At 38.6% G+C, this 25,289-nt stretch overlaps 1 protein-coding gene across 1 annotated transcript in view; it reads right to left on the reverse strand.

Moving 5' to 3' along the window:
* PTPN13 (protein tyrosine phosphatase non-receptor type 13) overlaps positions 1 to 25,289 on the reverse strand; it is a 101,369-nt gene that overhangs the window by 70,406 nt on the left and 5,674 nt on the right. The window contains exons 2-5 of the mRNA XM_075708877.1: positions 21,264 to 21,433; positions 14,817 to 14,882; positions 12,153 to 12,338; positions 9,306 to 9,399 (exon numbers count right to left, since the gene is read on the reverse strand). Of these exons, the coding sequence (XP_075564992.1) occupies positions 9,306 to 9,399; positions 12,153 to 12,338; positions 14,817 to 14,882; positions 21,264 to 21,433 (516 nt within the window). The remainder of the gene's footprint in view (positions 1 to 9,305; positions 9,400 to 12,152; positions 12,339 to 14,816; positions 14,883 to 21,263; positions 21,434 to 25,289) is intronic.

A 25,289-nucleotide genomic window follows, 5' to 3' on the forward strand; every position in this document is an offset into this window, starting at 1 on the left:
GTAAAGATATTACATATCTCACCTGAGACCACACAGAGCTATTCCATGCTTCAGTTACCCAAAAGTGCTTCCCTACTTGTCAATGATGGCAACAGGACAAGCCATTAGCAACTAAGATACTACAGCATGTAACTAACTTTAAAAGGCATGCTTTCCCCTTCCCCAATTACTTCTCTACTAGAACTAAACTCTTCTTCATGCTCATCTGAATAGTATTTGGGTTGTCGTGGTCAATGGCTCAATGTCCACGTGGAGACCGGTGACAAGTGGAATCGCTCAGGGGTCCGTACTGGGACCGGTGCTATTTAACATCTTCATCAATGACACAGACAGTGGGATTGAGTGCACCCTCAGCAAGTTTGCAGACGACACCAAGCTGAGTGGTGCAGCTGACATGCCAGGAGGATGAGATGTCATCCAGAGGGACCTGGACAAGCTGGAGAGGTGGGCCTCTGTGAACCTCATGAGGCTCAACAAGGCCAAGTGCAAGGTCCTGCACCAGGGACAGGGCAACCCCCAATATCAATACAGGCTGGGGGATGAAGAGATTGAGAGCAGCCCTGTGGAGAAGGACTTGGGGGTTCCTGGTAGATGAAAAGCTGGACATGAGCCGGCAATGTGCGCTCTGGGCTGCATCAAAAGAAGCATAGCCAGCAGGTTGAGGGAGGTGATTCTGCCTCTCTGCTCTGATGAGACCTCACCTGCAGTACTGCATCCAGCACTGGAGCCCTCAGCACAAGAAGGACATGGACCTGTTGGAGCGGGTCCAGAGGAGGGCCACAAAAATGGTCCGAGGGCTGGAGCACCTCTCCTACGAGGGCAGGCTGAGGGTGTTGGGGTTGTTCAGCCTGGAGAAGAGAAGGCTGCAAGGAGACTTTATTGCAGCCTTTCAGTACTTAAAAGGGGCCTACAGGAAGGATGGGGAGAATCTTTTTAGCAAGGCCTGTTGTGACAGGACAAGGAATAATGGATTTAAACTAAAGAAGAATAGATTTAGACTAGACATAAGAAAGAAATTTTTCACAATGAGGGTGGTGAAGCACTGGAACAGGTTGCCCAGAGAGGGAGTGGAGGCCCCATCCCTGGCAACATTGAAGGCCAGGTTGGATGGGGCTCTGAGCAACCTGATCTGGTTAAAGCTGTCCCTGCTCACTGCAAGGGGGTTGGGCTAGATGACCTCTAAAGGTCCCTTCCAACCTAAAGCATTCTATGATGCTATGATTCTTGATTTCACATATGGCCCTTGGGTGTTTATCCTCTACTTGATGTTACATTAGTGCAATTATAAATAATTACTGTAAATAATTCAAATGCAATTATAGGAACTGCATGATTCCAAAGTATATATAGTGAGGGAATATATACAATAAAAATAGCAATTAATCACCAAGAGTTCACAACGAAATTCCCTTGTGGTGCTAAAATGAAAATCTAGTTTTCCACACACCTTCAACTGGCAGATGTTACATTTGCTAAATGACCATGGATCTGCTTCCTTCTTCATTTGGTGTCTTCAGCTATGAATGCAACTACACCCTCTTTGACACGAATGTCATTCACAAACCATCTTTTACTCACACTGACAGTAATCTGGTTCATTTTCCTCTAAGCAAGAGAGTTGTTACCTGGTCCTAACTAAATTCAGTCTGTCTGACATCACTTGTGTACCACCTTGATCATACAGGCAATTAATCAAATACCACATAAGTGCAAACACGGTCAGTGCCATCACACACTGTATCTGCTTTTACTGAATAAATTCAGCTTAATTTTCTTTAAAGTGTTTCTGATTACCCCCTTCTTTTGTTTGCACAAAACAGAGTACCTTTTTCAGCTCCATTTTAGCAAAGCTTATGGATAGATACATACATACACACACACGGAGGGGGAGGTGAGGAAGAGACGGGCTGGGGAGGAACAGAGAGATTGCCCACATGTGCATGAAAGCACACAACATTACTGCCAGACTGGAAAGTCTGAAAAGAGGAAATTATTATACAGGAGTTTGAAAAACATCTCCCACACCATCTTCGTGCAGAAAACAGAATGACAGAAAAATCCTTATCCCAAGACAATGCCATTAGTTTCTCAAATATGAGTGGGTAGCTGATGGAGGAGTTGGGTTTGCAATCCCTTTGGGGCAGGCTAAGAGCCAAACAGAAGACAACAGAGCCAGATGTGGCCTGTGGGTTGACTGCTAGGAATGGCACCTCCTCCTTTCTTTTACTTTTTTAAATTGTTGAGAAAAATCCAAGTTTCAGACGGAAGTACTTGTAAAACAATGCATTCTTTGTGAAGGAAGAAATGATCTGGACACAAGGACTGCTGAAAGCAGTGTAAGTAATGGCTAAGCTAAAAATCCTGCAGAACAATTTGCATTCTGCTTTGGACTAACATGGCTCCTCTATCAAAAAAACAAATAGCTCTGAAACCAGGCATCTTATTCAGAACAGTGGTAGTGAACCTTGCCAGGTAGCACTTCATAAATGCAACATTTTACCTCTTCCCTTCCTCATCACCTCTGCAGAAAAAGACAACTGCACGATTGCTCTTTCCCACTCAGGTTTATGCGCTAATTTTTTTTTTTTTTTTGGTACATTTCTCAACCAAGCAGGCAAAAGGGCCACCCAGCTATTCCCTTCTTGTATTTCTGCGTACCCCAGGAGAAGCTCAGCGATACATCTGCTTTTCTGCACAAAGACAGCATTTGACATCTCTGGTTTGGTTTCCTCACTGATCTTTGTGTCCATTCTTCTTTTGTCTTCACAGTTCTGAGTTTGTCCTCAGCACCACTGTGACAGCACTTCCAACACCTCCAGGCTGGAAGCTCAGTAAAGCAGTAGCAACTATACTTAAATTTAAAAGATCTCTACCAACACCAACCACAAGTACTGCTAGACACAAACAGAAACACTTATTGGAAGAAAACAAGCATGGTTTCTGGACTGAGAAAAAAAAAAAAAAAAAACAACCCACCAAAAACCAACAAGAAACCTTCATCTGGCTTCCATTTGGTTTTGCTGAACTCTGGAAGTTATTCTCCACCTACTCAGTTCTTTTTTTCTAGTACTGAGGAAACAGGGGAAAGAAGGAAAAAAAAGAAAAAAGATTATACTTCCAGATGAGAGTTTTTCAAGTCAATGGGATTAAGTTTGTGCTGTATTTTTTGATAAGTTAAAAATCTGTGTGCTTGTATTTAGCAAGAAAATGAGTAACCTGTTTCAGTTCACACGTGGAGGTCATCGCTAGAAACCATTTCTTTATAGACTGAAAACTGCATTTTCACCCAGATCGGGAAATAAAACATAATCCACAATCAATTTCCTTGGATCAAAAGCAAAAAGGTACATTTTCTTTTGTCTCAGAGTTTTTGCTGGGCAGCTACATTAGTAATTGATATTCCGGAGAATGGTAACTACATGCTAGATTTTCTCGTTAAAATTAAAAGCAATTTCACTTAGCCTTAGATTCTTTTATTCAGTTTACAACACCTACCACTTTTGCTGCATCTGACAGAGTATATAGTCTAATTAAATGGGGAGTTTATCAACATCTAAAATTTTGTTCAGTATTTACAATTATTTCATGTTTTCCAATTCTTTCCTGATCTTTTAAATTCATTTTAAGCCTTTATTCCCATCGCATATATTCTTTTGGCAAAGATGAAGGTCAGAGTTTTGCAGGATACAACTGTAGTATTGTAACATGCAAGGTTTACATGTGACAGTCTACCACATTGCACAAGTCGAGTTAAAATCAGAGACCCTCATGGTAGAAAAGCAAAGCCAAGACACCTGTTAGCTAAATCTCTTTAAAAGATGAAGTATCTCTGCAAAGTTCTGTCCTTGGTGTTCACAGATCATCAACGTAAGCTGGAACTTTGTAAATAAACACACAAGGTGCAGGATTTCAATTACTAGAGGGCTGGGAAGCAGGCTGCCAGGCATGTGCAAGTTATGGAAATTTCAACTGGGCTTTAAATAGACTATGCATCCTTTTGAAGGATGAGTGCCATAGTTTGTGGTGAAGAGTAACACGGTGAATTAATTCTTGCTTTACATTTGGAAGAGTTAGACAGTTACTTACTCTTTAGTCACACCAAAAGAATTTTGTCAAGCAACTTCCACAAATAATTCTTGAAGTAAAGACTCAAAGTCTAAAGTGTTTTGAGTACGAAACTTAAATAACACTCTGATTCAGATGACTCACACCAGGCTTTACCACTCCTATTTCTGCTGGCTAAGTCAGTTCCTAAATACTGTGTTCCGAGCATGACTTGACTAAAAGCAAACACTCTGTAACACTAATTTAGAATAAATTACTTCTGCAGTCAACCCTGCCATAAAGCTCGTTCACCAAGATGGCCACAGAAAATGAGTCATGAAAGAGACAAAAAATACATGTTAATTGGGGAGAATATTAACATGAAGCTATTTATTAATTTACTAATTATCTTCAAGACAAAGATGGAAACGAGTAGGCGAAAATATCCAACCTTGGTACATAAGGAGAGAAAAATATCTGATTTAAACATATGAAGTAGAAAAATATTTCAAAACATTTGTCCTAAGCCAACAATAAAGCCTCAGCAATTATAATTTTGGATGACCATGGTATGGAAAACTGATCTTAACATTAATGACTTTCAAAGACTTAAAGCAAAACTTTTAGCATTTTTCAGAGACTGCAAATAACTAAAGTATTAGTTAGCTATTCTGCAACTAGGAGCACATCTCTCTTGCTGAACCATCTCTATTTTCATGAACTTAGCATGATTTATCAGCTATCTTGTTAGATACTCACAGTAACATTCTGATACTCTTAAGTTCAAAATAAATGCCTTAGCTCTATGTTGCTTTCTTCCTTCATATGACAGCTATTCTATTCATTGAAAAATCTCTTTAAGATTTTCACAATGACTCAACAGAACTTCACCTCAGTGAGTATCAGACAAGTCTTCTGTCCTCTCCAGGAAAGACTTCTGGTCACCGTATTTACCTCCTTAAATATGCCAGTAAAATGACTTGTAAAATTAGACACGTCCTTATGTGCCATGCCACACTGCCCCAACCCCCAACTGTCCCAGTGCTAAACTGGGCCCGAAATGTCTTCTCAGAGGAAGTTAAATCCAAACATTTAGATAAAAGATGACTGACACAACTTCTAACTTACTAGAAAGACAGTTCACTCAGAATCATAACCCTGCCTGGTAGCTTCCTACCTTTCTAAGTGTTTGCCGTTTTACAATTGGAATAAGAGGTGTATATTTCAACTACAAACAGCAGCAGCATAGTACAGTGTCAACAGAGGAAAAAAGAAGGACTCCATGCTTTTCTGAGTTGATTTTTTTGTTTCTTTTACCATTACTATTTTTCTTAAACCCTCATCTGGCCTCCTACTTGTGGCTCCTCATCTATGAGATTATCATCAGTATAATTAGTACTACATTCCACAGCTCGCTCTTCCAGAAATCTAAAAGCTGTGCCCCCAGGGCAGCTGATCTGTGCTGTTATTGACAGAATTTGCACCAGCAAACCAGCATACCATTACAGAAAAAGAAATAACCAAGCATTAAATTGCCCTGAATCAAATGTGAGCTGTCTCTCATAAATACGAGACACCCATTTCACTGGGTCCTCACAAATGTTCAAATACATAACTCAGTATACATGCCAAGTGGAACTGAAAACAGCTAGAGATGGTTTGGTTATGTGGGTGGGGTTTGGTTTGTTCTGTTTTTATTTTACTGATACTCTATATTCCCTGAGGTCTCAGTGAAGTGGAGATCAAGGAATGTATCTAAGACAGAAGTACAGAGAAGTAAGATTGTGCTATTAAGACATACCAGGAAATGGGACTAATAACAGAAGTAGAATTGGGAAAGGCTTTGGGGAAGCTAAGAGGGCTGTTAACCGTCTAGGGAAAAGGAGAAAAATAATGAGAGTTCCACAGGTAATGAATGTGATACCGAGAAATTGAAACAGGTTGAATGGAAGCAGGACAGGCAGAACATGAAAAATAAAGGAATGGCTGACTTCAATTTATCTTCTTTTCTGAAAATAAAGACAGCAGAAAACATGGAAAAGATTTTCTACTTCTAGGGGTAGGGGGAAGCAAGAAGCGTAACACCAAAGTATCATAAAACCCACACAGTAACTGAAAAACATTTCTGCTGGTTGACAGTTCATCTTGACAGAAATAGGAAAAATCAAGTATTCAAGAGCATCTCGTTAATAGCTTGTACCTTCAGGACCAGGCTTGGAGTGATGCAGACAAAATAATGTTTGCACTGGAACAGTGATGCACAAACATTCGTTCCCTGTATCCACACATTATCTGTAACGCTCTACGCATGCATGCGCTTTCAATCAACTTGAGACAAACAGGGGTTAGAGGATGAGGACTATTCGGCCAACTTTATCATCTGGGTGTTATCAAGTTCACTCATTTAACAAATACTATTTGAGTAAAGATTATGTTTAATTAGATGTCTTCAGACAACATGGCATTACCTAAAAAGATAAGCCTTTCAAAAAGTGATTTTGACTGAGGTCGCTTAAAACCCTGTGTTGAATTTACTGGTTGATATTGGCTGAGCAAAGTGGACTGCTCAGTCTCAGAGAACCCTTAACTCGGGTTGTTATTCCCTGACCCAGCAATTTCACAAGTGCACACACTGCAGGGAACCTGTTCTGCTTGGCACCCTGAAAACGCTAGGCAGAGCCAGAAGGTAAGTGAGCACACAGCAGCGAGACAAACATTCAGGTCCACAGCCCTTCAGAGTTTCAGATACTGCATCCTAACTGACCTTTTCAGTAATTAAAATAAGAAGCAACACCTCTCAACTGTCTCAGAAGCAAAGTCATACATACTAAGCGATTCAAAAAAAGCAAGGATAAGAGGGAAGAATATTCTAGGCGTGATATTTTTTTCAAGTCAGAGGATACAGTAGAAAAACAGCAGTTAGATCATCTAGTCTATATCCTTTAAGCTAAAGACATAGTCCTTGAAGAAAGTTTCAGGTGTTACAGGGGTGTTATTCACCCTAGTACTGAGCCAGAAAGCTGTGGAGATACTGCCTGAGCTACTACATCAATCTCCAAAATTCAGTAGAACCTAAAACAATAGCTTTTTTTTTAAGGCATACTTAAGACTTTGGGGACGAACATTGGGGGCGGGGGATGTTTAAGCTTTTTAGCAGATAAAGTTGTGAGCAGGAAAACAAATGAACAAAAACCACCCCTCAAACCACACAAAAACATTTAAAAAAAGAAGTATTTTCTAAGAAAACAAAAAGCAAACCAGCAAAAGACTGTTCCGTTGTATTAGTGAAAACCAAACAAGAAACAACAAAGAAAAGGATAATCAGGGTTGCTAATGCAGTGAGAACAGAGTTTAAAGACAACCTTGCTATGTCTCCAAAACTTAACAAATATTCTGACCAGTATCAAAACACGCAGTTTATGATGATCATGGAATAAAAAGCAGAATAGATGATGGAAAGAGGGTATGCAAATGACAAAGCTTGAGGTAGTACCTGAATGGTAGCGTGCTCAAATAAAGTTTGGGGTGCAGGGTGGGGAAGATGAGGCATATGGAATAGGTTAATACTAGCAAAAGAACAAAGGTGTGTAAAGAAAATGTGAATATGACAAGACTGGAAATTGGGAAGAATATACTAAGAAGAATAAACTAACTAAGAATAAACTAACAATTTAACAATCAGAACAATAAGGTTGTGGTACAACCCTTATAAAAATGGTGGGAACCAGGGGAAGAATTCATTTTAAGAGCTTAAGTTCAGAAAAGAAAGGCATTATATGGTTTACAAATCCAGTCAACCAGACTGATCCAGGCCCAAACCCTGTATTCCTACAGAAATATTCTGGAAAAGAAGAAGGAAAAAAAGCCAGTAAGAAAACAAAGCCCCTGAGAAAGCAGTCAGAACAGTGCATTCATGCCAGAAAACAAAGAGACAGCTTGTACCAGAAACTGTTCCTAAACACATAGTGCCGTACTGGAAGGGCTGACAACCACTGACATAAGGTTTTTATATCAAAAAGTAGCCTAATCTAGGACTCATCTCAAAAGAATTAATAAAGGAAGACCACCAATGCTTTGCCAAACTCGTGTCTAACTTTTGCAGTTTCTATTGCCACTAACAACTCCACGGATTATTTCAGTTCCTGCAATTCACTGTACTGTTGACACAAAACTAAAAAACAGAGGAGCAACTCAAGCACATCAGAAACATAACTTTGTTCCAAGTTTACTGGTGGTAAGCAGGCAGAGACATAACGTGAGGGGGATGAAAACCCTGTGTCTTATGGTGTTGAGTATTTGTGGGTGATGTTGCATTCTGGCCCTGAGATACTCCATTTACAGATGAACATTTTAAGGCAAGAATGGTCTCACCTGATTACCACATCTCACTGCCTGCATCACAATGACTTTGAGTGGTCCAAGCTGATTGCCTTATAAAATGCTCCTACCCAGCCCCACATTTTTTCCAGAAAAATATGAGACCAGTCTTTTGGAAGAATACATCCTCTTGTCTGACAAGCCTATCACAGAGCTGATGCTTTAAACAAGCTGGCCTTAAACAAGGACATCTAATGAAGTCATGGCCATCACCAGCTGTCAACCTACATCATCACTTTATCCTTTTTCCTCCACAGTGGCAACAGCAACAGTCTGCCTCTGAAACAATCTGTCTCCTCCCTGTCCCCCCCCAATTTTCCTCTTTCCTTACTTCCCTAAAGTAACAGTACCACCCTACCTGGCCCCCATGTTCACCTCACACTGTCCAAGCACAGCAGAACTGTGATGAAACATGTAATACCTCTCTTCAGGAAAAAAGAGGAGGCAGAAAAAAGCTTTGCGTGCAGAGAAAAGACTCCAGGGCTGCTTGGGAAGCAGGGAAAGAGGCTTTGTATGCAACTAGAGCTATGAAGAGAAAGCAGAGTCCACAGGAAAGAAGGAACTAAGAAAAGCTGCTTCCTGTTCCTCTAGCTGACCCACCTTCAACTAAGATTCCCTTTTTCCAGAAACAAAACTTTTGGCTGAGAACCTTTAACACCTGTTCCTACCATCAGGACTGAACTGGAAAAAGACGTGTATTTTCTTGAAACAATTATTCTTGTGTCACCATCACCAACGCTTAGCTAGACACTGAACCTTCAGAGTTCTGTCAATGTCAGCAAGTCTCCTGCTATTCAATTTCTTTGGCTGCAAAATCTACCCAAATTTGGTCTTCCACAGGGCTGTACTTATTGCCATAATCCTTACTGCAATGAAGCACTTACCTGTGGGAAGTCCTTTTCCCCTCAGTCTCTCCCGAATGGCCTGGCTCCTGTCTGGCTGCAATTTTCTATCTCCATTGCAAGAAAGTTGATCCACCTGCAAAACAGGCAGTAGTACAAAGTCAAATACTGAAAGAGCTCACGTTAGTATGAAACAAGTGTCTGTTATGTAAATGCACAACATATCCGTGCCAAACAGTTAAGTTCAAGTTCAGAGCAGAAGTTCAAGCTTTTTTCAGAAAAAAAAAAAAGTTCATCAGTGAAAACATCTCCTAGAATTATCCATATTTGAATAATCTGTGCATTATTTTTACTACACATCTGGTCTACTTCGTTCAACTAAGTGTAAATTAAGTTCACAAGCATGTAACTTAAATCCATTTGACCCCTACAGCAAACTGAAGGGACAGCAACACTCAAAAACCATGTTCCATGGTCGCAACATGACTGGAACTTGTGATTGGCCTGATGAGTTTTCTGGTTAACAGGAAGAACTATCTTGTACCTGATAGTTTTAGGCTGATACCTCACACAACTTTATGACACATGTAAAATCTCACGCATTTGTAAAAAGTCTCCTCTTAAGCCTGACACATGAAAGGAATGTGCCTGTGGGGCTAAACTTCTCCCATTAACTTTTAACTTTTTTTTTTGTTTAATTACTACTTCCCTAAAAAAAAAAAAAAATTATTTCACATTAACAATCATTCAAAGAAGAGCTTATTTGCTACAACAAAGAATCTTTAGTGAGATCTTTTCATATGGTGGGAATCGGCATAATTTGGACAGTGGCTTAGCTAGAAGGTAGGAAGGAGAAATCAACCAGCCTTTTAGCCATCACAGTTACAACACAACTCAATTAATATTAAATGGATTGAATCAGTCTTGTGCCATATTGCCTTTACAAAGCATATTAACATGGAAAGTGAAAACATTCAAACAGGACCTCTCAGCTGTGCTTCATAGACCACCAAACGACCAGTTATAGAGCTAAGACCTCTCTAGCCTTTGATAAGGCCAAGATTGGAGGCATGGGGATCCTGGAATAGCAAGTTGTACTATGGTTCTGAAAAAACAATTTTATACGCTTTTCTTATTAACTTAAATCCCAGCATGCGTACAGAGCACTAAATATTAAAAACAGCATGACTAGCTAAGGTGCACGAAACACAGCAGCACAGCTATGTCATTGCTGTTCTGTCAACACCCAGGTCTATTTGGCTATTTTGTTCTTGTCTTCTTGCCAAGCCAATGCAGTGACACATTATGAATTAGGTTAAAAAGGTTACTGGCAGAGGAAATCTAGAAGTTTAGCAAAACTTCAGCACTGGATAACCACCAGTAGTCCCGTTCCTTCATTATCAACATGGTATAGGAGACAGGAACACACTTGCTGGATTCAGTTCTCCACTGGATTTCAGTACGTGCATTTGGGACCACTATTGCTGTCTTTGGCAGGCTGGTCCAAATTAGTCTGTCACACTAACCTCAGACTCCCTCTAAAAGCCTGCTGACAAGAACAAGATGAGGAAAAGCAGAAAATTTGCTAAGCAGAAAGGGCCATTAAGAACTTCGAGACTAATGACTCACTCTCCACAGTGGCTGTTTCTATAGCTCATGGCCCAATTTACGGTTTGGATCTTTATTTTAATAGCTTCACTGATTAAGGCCTTGTAGGCCTTTATTTCATTGAATCACAGACTAGCTCCACTTGGCAGCTACACAAGACTTCAGACATTACAGCAAGGAGCACCAGACTGACAGACATAACCTCACAGACTAGACAATGCTTTGTGGAGCTCAGGCTCAGTACTATTTCTGGAGGCCTGTCATATATTAGACAGGCTGCCAAATATTAGACAAATGCAGGGACCTCTCAACTCATGCAAGCATTTCCAAACCATATTTACGAAGAAACTATCTAACAATTATCATCATAACAATTTTTTTTTTTTTAAAGGAAACATTGTCAAGTCAAACATTTTTCTTGCAATTACAGTGCTGTCACCAATTTTTACATTGGCATAATCCCTATGAGTTAAAAAAAGGAGTTTCAATGATATAAAAGTGGATAAAATTCAGGACCATCATGGGATATCATTCCACCAATAATAAACTGCTTGGCATTTGTTGTAATTATAAACAGAACACAAGGAAAGCAAGTATTGGCCAGAGAACAATCTAACAATATTGATTTATGGCCTTCCTTTCTACTCAGAGCCTTGAAATTATTTAACTATACTGAAGTTATGTTGTAATGGTTTAGGCGAAGGGAGAGGTTGCCTGTCAGGAATAGTAACTTTGCAAGATGAGTTCATGTAGTTTTTTTCACTTCTGAAAACAGTTTAATGCATTTGTCATCATTAGACAATAACGTCCTCCACAATTATCATATCCAAGAGCTGAGCAGAAGTGCAAGAGAATTGGCACACCACCTAAAAAATCCCTCTTCCTGTTAACAAGCAACTCTCCAAAAGTCAAGCATAACTTCAAAAAAGTAAATTCACAGCAATGATTGAAGCATTTCAAGTAGCAACAAATCTAAGGCTTGCCCCAGAGTTCATCATCTTTTTTTGTTCTCCCGTTTCTCCCTACTTTTCTTTCAATGAAGACAAACAGTTCACAAAATTATTCCTCAGATACAGCAGTTGTGAATGCATATTCCAGGAGGAATTGTCAAGTGCACAAACTGTTATGAGGGGAGAGAAGCAATTCTCTCCTTTCAACACTCACCCTTATCAACATTGCAACATAGTAAAACAAGAGGAAGAATGACTGCAGAGTGACTCTGAATTAGCACCTTGCTCTCTTCTGCTCATCTCTATTCCTCAAATGCTGACACAGACTTACCCCAGACAGGCTTCCCAGAACCAGTCTGACCAACTGTTTCACGTATGAAAAAGAAGGGGCACAGTTACTGTTCCTTATGTGGGCACTGCAAGCATCCAGAACAGTCCGTACAGATACACGGGCATAAATGACATCTTCACACATGCCGAGGAGTATGCTGTTGAGATGATCTCCAAGTTTGATAGGCTAGTGACAAACAAAAACAGAAGGGATAGGAGAATCAGTTTTAATAGGGATTTGTGGGGGACACAGAAACAAAAGATGTTCAAGACAGTAAAATAACTATTCATGAGACTCATTGCCTAAATTATCCAAGTGCCAATTTGAAAGTCACCATACAGGTGGTGAAAAAAATAGTGGTTGTGGATCAAGGTACAGGCATTCAGCATCTAGATTCGATTCCTACTCTACAACAATCTGGTCCAAACAAGCTGCCTGATCTGTAAGGTCAGGACACCAACACTTTCCTATATCAAGGGCTTAATGACTAGTGAAAAGGTTCAGAGGAAATGTTCTTTGTTGTTTTTCAACATTCTACCAGTCACAAGCATAAAATTCAATTCTCATTACAATCATTTAGTAACCGTCTGTCTGCTACACTCATTTTCTACAGTTCCTCACCTCACCAACATGTTGCAGCAGCTGTTAGCATTTCCAAAGTCCAGTGACAACATCAAACAATATCAACAAAAAAGTAAGGAATAAAACAGCAAAGCCACTGGTTAAGGAAGCAGAGCTTCATAGTTGCAGGACAACACCCATACAGTTAAGAACAATTTAGATTTAATTCTCCTCTACCCATTCAGTTAATCCAGCACACTGTATGTGAAATATCACTCCTCAGGGTATGCAGCAGTCAGCAACACCACTTGTTTTCAGATGCCACAGGTACTTGGGATTTGAGCTTTCTTATCTGCAACTCTCCCAAAGTGGGTGGTTACCCACAAAGTACAAGCATTGTGGTGCTTTTTGCATCACAGAGCACTTCAAACTATTACAATCTTCCAATCTTCCCTGTATTAGTACTCTTAAACCGTACCATAAAAAAAAATTTCTGAACCACCCTGATTTAACTAACATAGGCTTTTCCCACCTATCCGTTTAGCACTTCCAACGAATCATAAAAATCACTCTTGTATTCAACCACACTCCCAACAGAGAAGTAGCTCATTAACCAACATAGGCAGGCAAATATGGAAAAAAAAAAAATTAAAAAATGGGAAAATCCGCACATGTAAATTAACCCTTAAAAGTAATGCCATACACAGACTGTCCTTTTGCCTCCACTAACTCCACAGGGCAGAGGCATCACATGAGAACATCCCAAAGGTAAATTCTACAGTTCTCCTCCCCGCTTCTTTCCAGGCACACCTCACCACACTGTCTTTGGAAAAATACTGTTACATCAAAAGGTAGAGCACTCCTTCCCACTGCATTACTGTGAAACTTTTGCTACAATTTAACACCAAAGGAAAAAACAAAGAAAAATGGGACTAAAATTCATGCCAACTTTCTATTCAACACCTACCTCTACCTACCTTAAGTCACTCTCCCACTACTGCTGAATACTGTTCCTTTCATCTCAGACAAGACAGGAGAGCAAAGAAAGGGGATAGCTGTCTAAGAAAATACTTGGGCTTTTGGGACAGGCACAGTAGGTGTTACGAATAAGTATCCCTAAAAGAGTCACAGCTTCAAATTTTCTGATGTTTGCATTCAGGCAGCTACCTCCAAATCAGTACAACTGAGAACGCAAGTACCACTCTATTAAAGAAAATATTAGGAACTGAACACCTAGATTGCCAAAGAGCCTTTCAAAATTTCCTTCCTTACCCTTACACATAACACCAACTAGTAGGACTGAACCCAAATATGAAACAGAAATAGCTTATCTCCTTGAGCTGCAAAATACTCCGCCAAATCCCGCAACTGCAAGTCCATCATTAAATGCTTTTTTGGATGCCTTTCATCTTATTTTCACTCTTTTAGATATTGACTTCTAAAAGTTTAATTGGGGGCAGGGAAGGAGCATGCAGGAAGATGGTGAATCACATCATCTTCAGTCAGTGTTGGAAAGACAGTCTAGGAGTTCTGCTGGTTGTGTGAAATAACACCATTGAGCAATAGCACCCTAAGTAGTCTGCAACTGCGTCTGCATTGACTGACAAGTCAATAGCAAGAGTCTACTCCCTGCTCCAAACAATTCATACCCTTTCTCGGCCATTGTGTAACATAAGTATCTGTATGTGCCAAGTCCAGACTCACAGAAGTTACAGCAGCATAGAGAATAAGTTGCTTTATTATGAGTAAAGCAACAATGTTATTTAAATATTTGTTTTTATATAAGCCCAAACCAAAACAAATAATTTTCTCCTTTGTCAGCAGCTTAAGCTGTTGTCTTTCAGCCTGTGACACTACAGGATAGACTAGCCCAGATATATCTTCATGGAAACTAACAGGAAGGTAGTTATCAGCACCTTCTTTCTGCAAGACACCACTACCACCCCCCTCACACACTCCACAGGAAAAAGCTCCAAGTACAGGAAAGAAATCTTACTCTTCAGTGTCTCATTATGATATCCTGCCACATTAACTCAGATACAGATTCAGTCAAACTATCAAGTCTGAAGTTGCAACATTAAACAAAACCAAATCTAAACTTACCTGACTTTGAGGAACTTCATAGTCAGCTCCCCAAAAGAGTGCCATACCAAGAGAATAAATATGGACCTGTCATAAGACACAAGACATTTGTCAACTCACTGAACAGGACTGGAAACGCAAAGCAGAACTTTGAAGTAGAGCAACTAATTTAAGATCATTTTGCCTATATATATTCCTGATATTTAAGCTCAGTTGTCTTTCAAATTGTTCTCCTTTGCCATGAGGGTCAGAGAAGCAAATCCTACTGCTACGAAACATACTGCGTCTAACTAGTGCCTCTGCTCTGTCTTCTCTGTTCAGTTTTAAGCTTTCATCTCACACTGAAGCCAGAAGTACATGTAATCCATGTGATTCGGCCTGGTGTGGGGTGCAGACTGCATGGTTGTGTCCAAGGATCCTTAAAACTTTATTCTGATGGCAAGGCAGACCTTAGCAGGACACATAATCTTTTATTGATATTTTAAGATTCAAATACATTAATCATTACATATACAATTAGCAATTAATAATCAACATTAATGACATTAATATACCTTTAACATATTAAGCCCATGAGGACAAGGAATAAACCCTTTAAATACTGCAGAATTAAGAGCACAAACACATACTACCCCTGTAGGTGACAGTGAAAACAAAACAGGTAAGTGCATGCAGAAAAAAAACCCAGTTTCTCTGGACTGTGTAAGTTACATACACTAGTGATGGCTCCTTCTACCAAGTTATTAGTAATATTTGTGCTACTTAACTTTGTGCTACTTAAAACAACAAGTTTATTAAATAATTGTGCAGCCAATGAACAACAATTACAGGGACAGCGATAAATTAAAAGTAATTCACTTAATTCAGCCTCTTCACTAGCTAAAAGCAAAACGTCTTACTTAAGTCCTAGGTATATATATTGACAAGATCTGTCCAGACTCAGGTACTTCATACACACATTTTAAAAACGTAAGTGTAAATTGAGTGTACAAACGTTAATGGATGGACGCAACAGAACCTATGAAATGATAAAAACAATTTTCTTCTTCCCATACTAAATACGTGGAGTTGTTAAAAATCACACATCTAGAACTAGCTTAAGGTCGTACAAGATAATTCATCTCTGTACTGAGAAGTCTCTTAGCCTGCTCAAGACAACAAAATGTACTCTCAAAGACTCAGAAAAAGGATGATGCATAAATGTTTTTCTTTTTAGACCAGATCGCTTGAAAGACAACATACCATTACTGCACTGTGCCAGGAATTAACTCCAAAACACAAGTATGATGTATTTTTAGCTTTCTATTGTAAAACAGAAAAAAGTTTCCTTTTTATGTATTTGGAAGAGCAATACACAGCTTTGTGACAGGGTAAGGAAGTAATTACTAAATACACTTAGAAGCAACATGTTATTGAAATTATTCTCGTAAATTCAGTGTGCTTTATTCATATAAAATTGGAATTCAACGTACTCAAAGAAGCATTCGAATCCTAAACTTCTGCAACTTAAATCTTGTGGAATGGTCTCTGTCTAGCACAGTATATGAGTCAGTGCAGGACAGAAAGGTTTCCATCAGTATAAGGCAGCAATATACCAGATACTGCCAACACATGGTTACTCATTGGTATGGTTCAGTCCAACTGACTGACAAACACTGAAGACAGAGGAACGGGGTCAGCTGATGTGCATTCAGATGCAGATGTGCAAGAAGGATATTCAGGTAGAGAAAAACAGAGAAACAATGTTCTTTGTGATAAAGCTGGAGCAGGACCGTGGAGGACTTCTTCGCAATCATGCTCAGAAGGGAAAATAAGGAGGCAAATTTTGTTGCCAGTGGCGTGTTCTGGCAGGACTGCAGCAGTGTTGTACACAGGTGCAGATGAAACACTGCTTTATGCTAGATGCAAATATGTAGCAGTACTGTGTACCTAACAAGGGCTCACCCATCAGCCTCCTTCTCCCAGAAAGCAAGCACTGGCCACCAAAGTAAGGTCATTCTGTTCCATGAACAGAACAGGAGAGAAGTCACAGACAAGCATCAAGGGTTCTCAGTTAATACCACTGCCCCATTCAACCAGAAACATTACCTTTCAAATATGGAGAAAATTGTTCCATATCTGGTTTATTACCCATTACCCTTTCAACTGAAATACTAGAAAGTCTTCCTTACGTATCCAGATATACCACAGCTACACAGAAAAAGGTGAATATACTTTCAGGGTAATAATGTATGCAAAAAAATCTTTTCAGGAAAAAAAAAAAAACAAACAAACCCCAACACCACAACAACAAGCAAACAAAGAATTCAAACAAAAAAGCCCCCCAACAACTCCCATCCCCCCAAAATGCAAGAACAGCACTTAAAAAGTCTATTATCAAAATTGTTAACTCTAATCAGAGAAATGGTCATGGTCCTAAGTCTGTCAGTGTTCAAGAAGTGTTCGGACAACACTCTTAGATATATGATTTAATTTTTGGGTTCTGTGAAGTCTGGAGCTGGACTCAATGGTCCTTGTGGGTCCCTTCCAGCTCAGGATATTCTATCATTCTTTGATTCTAAGCTTCAACATAACATAAGATATTTCCAAAACTGAGAAGTGCATCATCCTCAACAAAAACATTATTGTACAACCATCTGCAATCTGGTCTGCAATCAGACCTCTAAACTAAAACATGCTACCCTACTATTCTATCTGAAAAGAACTTTCAAAACAAAAGCTACATGAAGCAGTTTGTGATGCAGTATTCCATCAACTCCATCAATGGTATTTCAAGCTTTATATTAACTTAAGGAGGTTTTCCAAGTACAGCATTTGAAAGTTACTTGCAAGCCACTACTACATAGAAAACAAAAATATATCCACCACATATCAGTTAAACTCATTTTAGGATTTTAACATGACGCCTGCCCATATATATATAGTGCAACTCTCTCCTACTTCATACACTTGAAATTCTAAAATCAGATAAATAGTCATATTGCCTCTCAACTGGTGTTTGACAGTTCCCCTTGAAAGTTTCTAACTGCTTATTATAGTTTGACAGCCTCAGGTTGTGTCAGAAAGTCAGGAGGGGAAAAAAAAAAATTCCCACAACAGTCTGTTTACAAGATCATCACTGCTTGAGGTTTGTGCAGCATTACATCAAGTTCCTTACATAAGAAAGAACTCCAGCATGAAAACTAGGCAAAACACATCTACTGAAAAATTGTGTTGTAAAAACCCAGAAATTTTGCTAATTTCAAATGATCAGTAATTCGTGGTTTTGTACAATACTACCTAATAAGCATTCATATTTAAAATACCCTTCTCTCTCCCCAGATGAGGTAACCTTTGATTTAGGGGCATGTAACATGCATCTCTTAAAAATGAAAGCATTTATTCCAGTTAATATTTGTATTATGATACTTCTAATATTTTCTACAATATATAAATCAACATCAAATTAATTTCCCAAATTAATCTTTCATTATAATTTTGACCAGTTTGCTTACTCTATTTCCAATAAGCTTGCAGTTACCTCAGATTTATCTTGTATTCCAATTGACTGGATGTCTTGGAATCAAACGGGTATTCATTGACTATCATTTTTTCTAATATTTATCCTTGAATACACTGTTACTTTGTGTTAGCAGGTAAAGTCATAACTCAAGAGACGAATGCAACCCTGTCACTGTCTGTTACAAGGCCTTAAGAAACAAGACATGGTCCGACTTCAGAAGAACAACCAAAAAAGGAAAACACTGAAGACTTTCAGTAAATTAATTCAGTGAACTACAGCAAGTTGTGACAGAACAAAAAGGAAAGTTTAAATATGTTAAAAGCTAGCACAGTCAGCATGTGCAAAGCAAGATCTAAGAAACATGAAGTCAACATATCAAGACAAATAACCAGTGTACCATCCAATACACAGTTTAATGCAAATGTAAAGGGAAACAGTCAAAAAAATAAGGATGCACATATAAGCTATTTATCAGCCCTATTAACTTCAACTAACAAAGCCATAATGGGACAAAAGTTTTTGTACAAAGCTACGTTTCAGGTAGCTTTCTCCTTCCATATAAGCAAGTAAGCAAATGAACCTAAGAGGACTAATATGTTTGAAGCATTTTGTGCAAACATACTATACTGTGTAGTTCCCAACTGGGGGATTATAGACCAGTATTACAGATACTCTGGTCTTTTTTTTTTTTTTCCCCCTGATGCATTATCAAAGATTATTTTTACATATACTGGTATATACCATTGCCATCTTGAAAAAACTTCAATTCTTTGTATGCAACGGTACATTTCTAAGAATTCAACTGGAGGGTCTCACATGAGTGAATGCAGGATGAGTAACTCACAGATCCCATCTTCAGACTATGGCTGTCCCTCACTGCACCCAGACATGGCTACCACACTGGGAGAACAGCTGTGTGATTTATCCGCAAAGCTTTAAACTGAGAACAAGAATGGTGGTAGCAAAGTTTTCTTCATGTTTTTGTACCATCCTAGGCTATCAGAACAGTTCATTTCTTCCCCACAGTGTGTGCAAAACACATGCAGAAATCAAGCAGAGTTCAAACATAAAACAGGTTAATTCATCTCAAGCCCAAAGCCTGAAGCTTCAACCTAATGCTAAAGCTGAGTACCACAAGCTAAATGGTTTTATTTAGTTTATACATGACTGAGTAATTTGCTTATGTAAAGCCAAAGCTTGTCTATTTCCACATCCAACTGTTTCCCAATGAAAACAGCAACACAGTTGCTGCGGCCTAGTCTCAATTTTGTCATCACCTTCCAGCAAGCAAGGTTATACTCAAATCATGAAATAAATTCTCACAGCCATAATCAGAGAGGATCAATCAGTGCTGCATATGTGCAGAATGCCAGTATTTGGTCATCACCTACTGATATGCTCTGTGCTGGAGTTTACAGGCCACAGTGGTCCCTCTGAGTATTTCCTTCCTAAAGATTAAGGTAAAGAGACATCATAGCGTGGCTTTTAATAGTAACAGTTCTCTATTTAGGAAAAAGTAACATACTGAATGAATACTGGCCCAGAACAAAGAATGCAATCAGCTCTGACGAAGGTCACAAACATCTCATTTCAAAACTTTTTTCTGGCATTTTTAAAGGCCTGTTTTGTATATCAACTTCAGAGTTGGCATTAGAGGTAACATTACTGTCTTCAACAGTGTTGTCTCTCTTGAAAGAAGATAATTCCAACAGTATGACTACAGAGCTTGGCAGCTGCATCCTACATAACTGATCCCAAACTTGCATTGAGGTCAGTGTTATTTTTACTTCTCTATTAAAACTTTCAACCTAGGTTGCTAATTGCTTACAGTTTTGTCATAGATAAAATAATAGACATATTTTATTATACCATTAATTTTAACTACACTACAGGGCAAGAAGGATGTCTAAAGGGCTTGCAAGTAACTGAGGAAACAGTGATTTTTGGTAGATATTCAGTGATATAGTCCTAAAGAAAACTGACTATATACAAGGTTTAGAAGAAAAAAGCTGCAAACAAAATATTCAACACAGAAAAACATGTTTTAATAGTCCTTGTGCACACAACAGAAATCGATGCCAATACCAGTTTCCTCTGGAGTAAGAGCATGTTGCTGTTCTTCCTGGAGGAAGACTGCCAAATGTCATAATTGTTCCCAGATTATAACACTGGCTGCGGCTAGCTTCCTTCTCTAAGGATTATTGATCCAGAGAAGCCAAGGAGATGGAAATGGAGCTCAGATTCCTTCTTACTCCCACCTCTAAATATCTTTGACTAGGCCAAGGGATTGGTTTTCTGGGGAAAGTGTTACCATTTGCAACAAGTTATTGTTAAGAAAACATTTGAGAAGCTAGTAATTTTGACTCTGCGTATCAATGCCCTGAAGGAGATCACATATACAAACCTTCCCCAAGGGTAATGTTCAGGGAAGTAAGAGTTAAAAAAGGAAGGTAGAAAGGAACAATTTTGCACACAACTAAGGAATACTTATGTTAATTAAAACAAACTTTCTTCTGACACAAGTGTAGGAATACCCCATTTTTTGAAGCCCTGGACTGCTTGAGTAATTCCTTTGCTTACCTCTCAGATGCATTTTACCAAAAAAGTTTTTAAAAGTTAAAACTGTTGATGTGACTGAAATCTGCTAGAAAAAAGCGGCAATTTGTTGCTTACTACTAGTTTGATGATCAGTTACTCTGTGCAGCCATTGCCCACATATGGCTGTCAGTAGCACACAGGGACCTGCACACAAACACTTCTTCATAAGTGCATACAACCATAATCACTATTCCACTTTTAGGGGCAAATACAAAGTAAGAATATCCCTCCCACTCTCACAAAAGAAATCAACAATGACACATACAAATCAAGAACCACAGCGAGACAAAAAGGACAGTTTAAAGCTATTTTGTGAAGGGATCAACAGCAAAAGAAAACAGCTGCCTGCCAAGGAAGAGGTACCGTACCTTTTCAACATCTGACAGAGATGATAGAGAATGGTTCTGCAGAACCTCTGGTGCTGTGAATGCTCGCAGGTCTTGTTGGGAGACATTTTCATCAGTAAATGATACACTGCCAGATGGAAGCAACAGGAGAGACCATGGAGAAATGATGAATCCCAGAGCAGTAGGATCAGCTGTATTTGAAAGGGGAAAAAAAACACAACCCTGAAATTAAAGCAACACTGTTCAATGCCCTTGCTTGATGTTATTTTATTTGCTCAAAGACACATTTAATATCAGCCCACATATTATTAATGGAATAGATTCGTGCTTCCTCTTTCACCGGTGGTGCTTCATAACCACAACCACCACCTCAATTTTAATCACACTAAGGAGTAACACCTATCTTTTTTGACTATTCTTTGCTATTAGTCATACCAGCAAGCTCAGGAAGAGCTTGCTAAAATACTCACACGCTCTCCTGTCCTCATGTTACAGTCGACATATAAAATGATCACATTTTGTAGCGTACATGTCATTAAGGCTAATTCCTACAATAAGAATGGGGTTAACAGCTACATTAATATGGCACTGCTGCAGCAGCAATGATCTGAAGAGAGAATACAAAGTTAGTAGAGAGAGCAAATACTCTTTATTAGAGTAGCTGATAGAACTAGATAAAACAGGAAAGTTTGGCGGCATAGAAGTCCTTTTTAGCCTAAGGAAAAAAAGTATTTTGAAAGTGAAAAAGAAAAGAATAATTCTAGGCAGCAGTGGAAGTGGGCAAAGAATAAACCTGAAACCTTAGTAAGATCGCCCATTCAAACCCTGTGAATGATACTTGAAAACAGCAAAACAAGCACTGAACCTGAAGAACCAAAAGTGAAAAAAGAAAACTTCCTACACCATGAATATGCAATGTGCCAGCTAGGTTTTTGATGAGAGATCATTTCCTTGAGTCAAAATATTTTTTTCTCCACCTCAAACCAGTAAATCAGCTCGGTTTCACTGAAGTAGGCATAAGTTTTTATCTAAGTAAAAATAAAAGTTAACTGTTATTTTTCCATAGGCAAAGAGGCAGTTGCTGTGTTTGCCGCTACATGATATATCAAAGATCTGAGGAAACGCACATTTGAAGGTTAAGTCTTTCTTTTCCCTCTACATAGTAAGCAACAACAGCAGAATAATAATTTCCTCCTTCAGCTCCACCACTAACATTTTTCCACTCTCCTATCAGCTCAGGATGTTCCTACAGTGCTGGTTCCTAGCCTGTTCAATTATCTTGTAATCGAGATTATTTCTAATCTCCCAGGAAATGTATTAAATTACTGCTTGCCAGTATCAGATGTAAAAGGATCTACCAAGTCTGTCCTTCAATTTCTTCAACTCCCCTTCCTCCAAGCTAAGAAATTGCTTTTAGGCTTTCCACATTCTGTGATACCAAAGCAAAACTATATTAACTTGGTAGTACAATTATCCAGAAAAAACATTCCCAACTTTCAGATCCTGAAGCTCACAAAGTTTCCCCTCCTACAAGATATGCAAGAGATATCATTCAGTAGATGATCCAATAATTCGTTTTTCAGTCTAAGACTAAGATACAGATTTTTCTGAACATACCTTAAATCGCTATGCAGAATTTTGCTTTAAAAAGGAAAAGAGACCATTGAGGTCAACAAACATTCTAGAAATGGAAAGACCCTACAGAGTCTACTTCAAGTAGTTATTTTCAAGTTGTTTAATCACCTAAGAACCAAAGGAGTTTGTTACAGTTTTTCTAATGGATTTTAAAATGCTAGTGTGTTTTACTGAAAGCCAGTATGACAAGCTTAGGATTCAAAGTGCAGAAATGGTTTCCCCCTGCTCCACTTTTTATGACATACAAGAGACGCTTAGTCTTCTTGCCTCAGGGGAGTGCATTTCTTTGCTCTGGCTTTCTCTCCTGGATCCAAAAGAAATAAGTAAGTGATGGACTGTATCTCTGATGATGTAGGCTAAACCAATTTAAGCTCATACAAAAAAAAAAAAAAGCAAGCCCCCAAGCCCCCTAAAAATACCAAATGCAAAACCATACATGATGATACCTCTCTTATACACAGAAGACAAGATCTCAGGTGGTTTTCATATCCTATTTCAGCAAGTAAATCGCAAGGGACAAAGCAATATATATTACTTGAAGCTACCAATATATGTTACTTGAAGCTACCAATATGAATATAAGCTAAACTAAATAAAACATATGGCTCAACTAAACAGCTGTACAAGTATCTTTCTGTTGCTAGGCCTCCTCCAGTGTGAATTCAAATACTTCTGAATATTGAATTCATCAAAGTGTTATCAAAAAATAAAATCCAACCAACAAAGAACTGCATTTGCTGAGCTACTTGAACAACATAGTATAAATTTGGTCAAGTAAAGAAATTCTAAATTCTGTGCAGACATTAATTACCAATCCTTACACTGCAGTACACATTTTCCCTCTTCCCCACAGCAATCCACTTGACCCCTAGCTACAAAAAGATTTAAGCCTGGAATCACTCTCTTTAATGGCCACAACAAAATACCTGCTTGATACAGTAGTAAAAAATAATCAATCATGTCCAAGATCATGGTTTCACCACAGTGTGTGGCAAGACACTTGGCATGAAGCAAACAACATTACCTTTACAGGCACCTTCTCTTAGCATGGCCAACTTCAAAACCAGAGTTTAGAAATATCTCATATTGTGAAAAAGCCATCAAATACGTAAATTTAAAAATAAGGTGATCTGAAGAAAACTCCCCCAGCAAGAACTTTAAACAGCACGTATGGTTAAAGTAGTGGAAATTGACTTCAATCAACTGAATTTAATAAAATTTTAATTAAGAATTAAAATAACATTATCTGTTCCTCCCAGCCCCAAGAGATGACATTTTGCATTATACCTCTAACCGCACTTCCTCGGAAACAAAACAGAACAACTGCTGTTCACTGTTGTGGCAGTAAGTTTGGATGCTAAACAAACATAATGTAAAGATGGAAAGGCCCTTCCTATTACAGGTACATAAGAAAATATTACATTATATAGCAAAGGGTTTTCAGAAAGACAACCGTAGTAGGCCATCAACTTCCAAAAATAACCCTGCAGGTAACTACTGGATTTTTTACTAGTTCTGTGTGTATACACCACTGATGTAAAAAAAGAAACATTTCAAAATATTGTAAGATTTCTGCTTAAAAGCCCCAAATCAGGAACCTTAAGTAATGTGGAGGCTTCGTCCTTAACATTTTGTATGACAAAGACTTTAAATACATATGAACTCTTCATATTCTGAAACATGCTACAGAAACAAGAATTAATGAGATGGAAACACACTCTTAAGAATTAAAAACAAAACAAAACAAAACAAAAAACCCAAACCAAAACCAAAAAAACCCACACATTTAGCCTGAAGGTCTTCCCAATATTAGTTTAAACAAACTTTGGAGCATGCATTTGTCCCCTACAGATGTAGGGGCTGAATTTATTGATCCACATAAAATACTTCCATCCACACTCAACGATCTTCATGATCTGAAGCAATGTACAACGAATGTAATTAATTCTAAGTTTAGAAAAAGGGCTGATTTTGCCAAGCATGTTTTGTTGACATTTTCTTAGCTTCCTCTTTTAGTAGCTTTTAACTAATATAGTAGATCATACTGCCTACATCACAACTTTGGGAATCTAATCTACTGTTACAAAGGATGAGAATAAAACAACTCATTCTCCATTTCCTTCCTTAAGGCATGCATTGCAAACCAAAATAACTGTCTCAAAGCTGCTACTATGCAGATTTAACCTAAGAAAAATATTTTAAAGTAATTCCACTCTTACACTTTCACATGTTTGTACCATGGAAAAAAAAAATTGTAACAAAGATGCAACGCATCAAATAGCCAGGGACCATATGAAAACAACAGAAACTAGTTTCCAGTCACAATATTCATGTCATCTTCTGTTTAGGCTTTCAGAAGAATTTACAAGAGCAGTACAGGAAACATACTCCCCAAAATACAGGGGAAAACAA

Source organism: Pelecanus crispus, chromosome 4 (assembly GCF_030463565.1).
Source record: "Pelecanus crispus isolate bPelCri1 chromosome 4, bPelCri1.pri, whole genome shotgun sequence".
Lineage (NCBI taxonomy): Eukaryota > Metazoa > Chordata > Aves > Pelecaniformes > Pelecanidae > Pelecanus > Pelecanus crispus.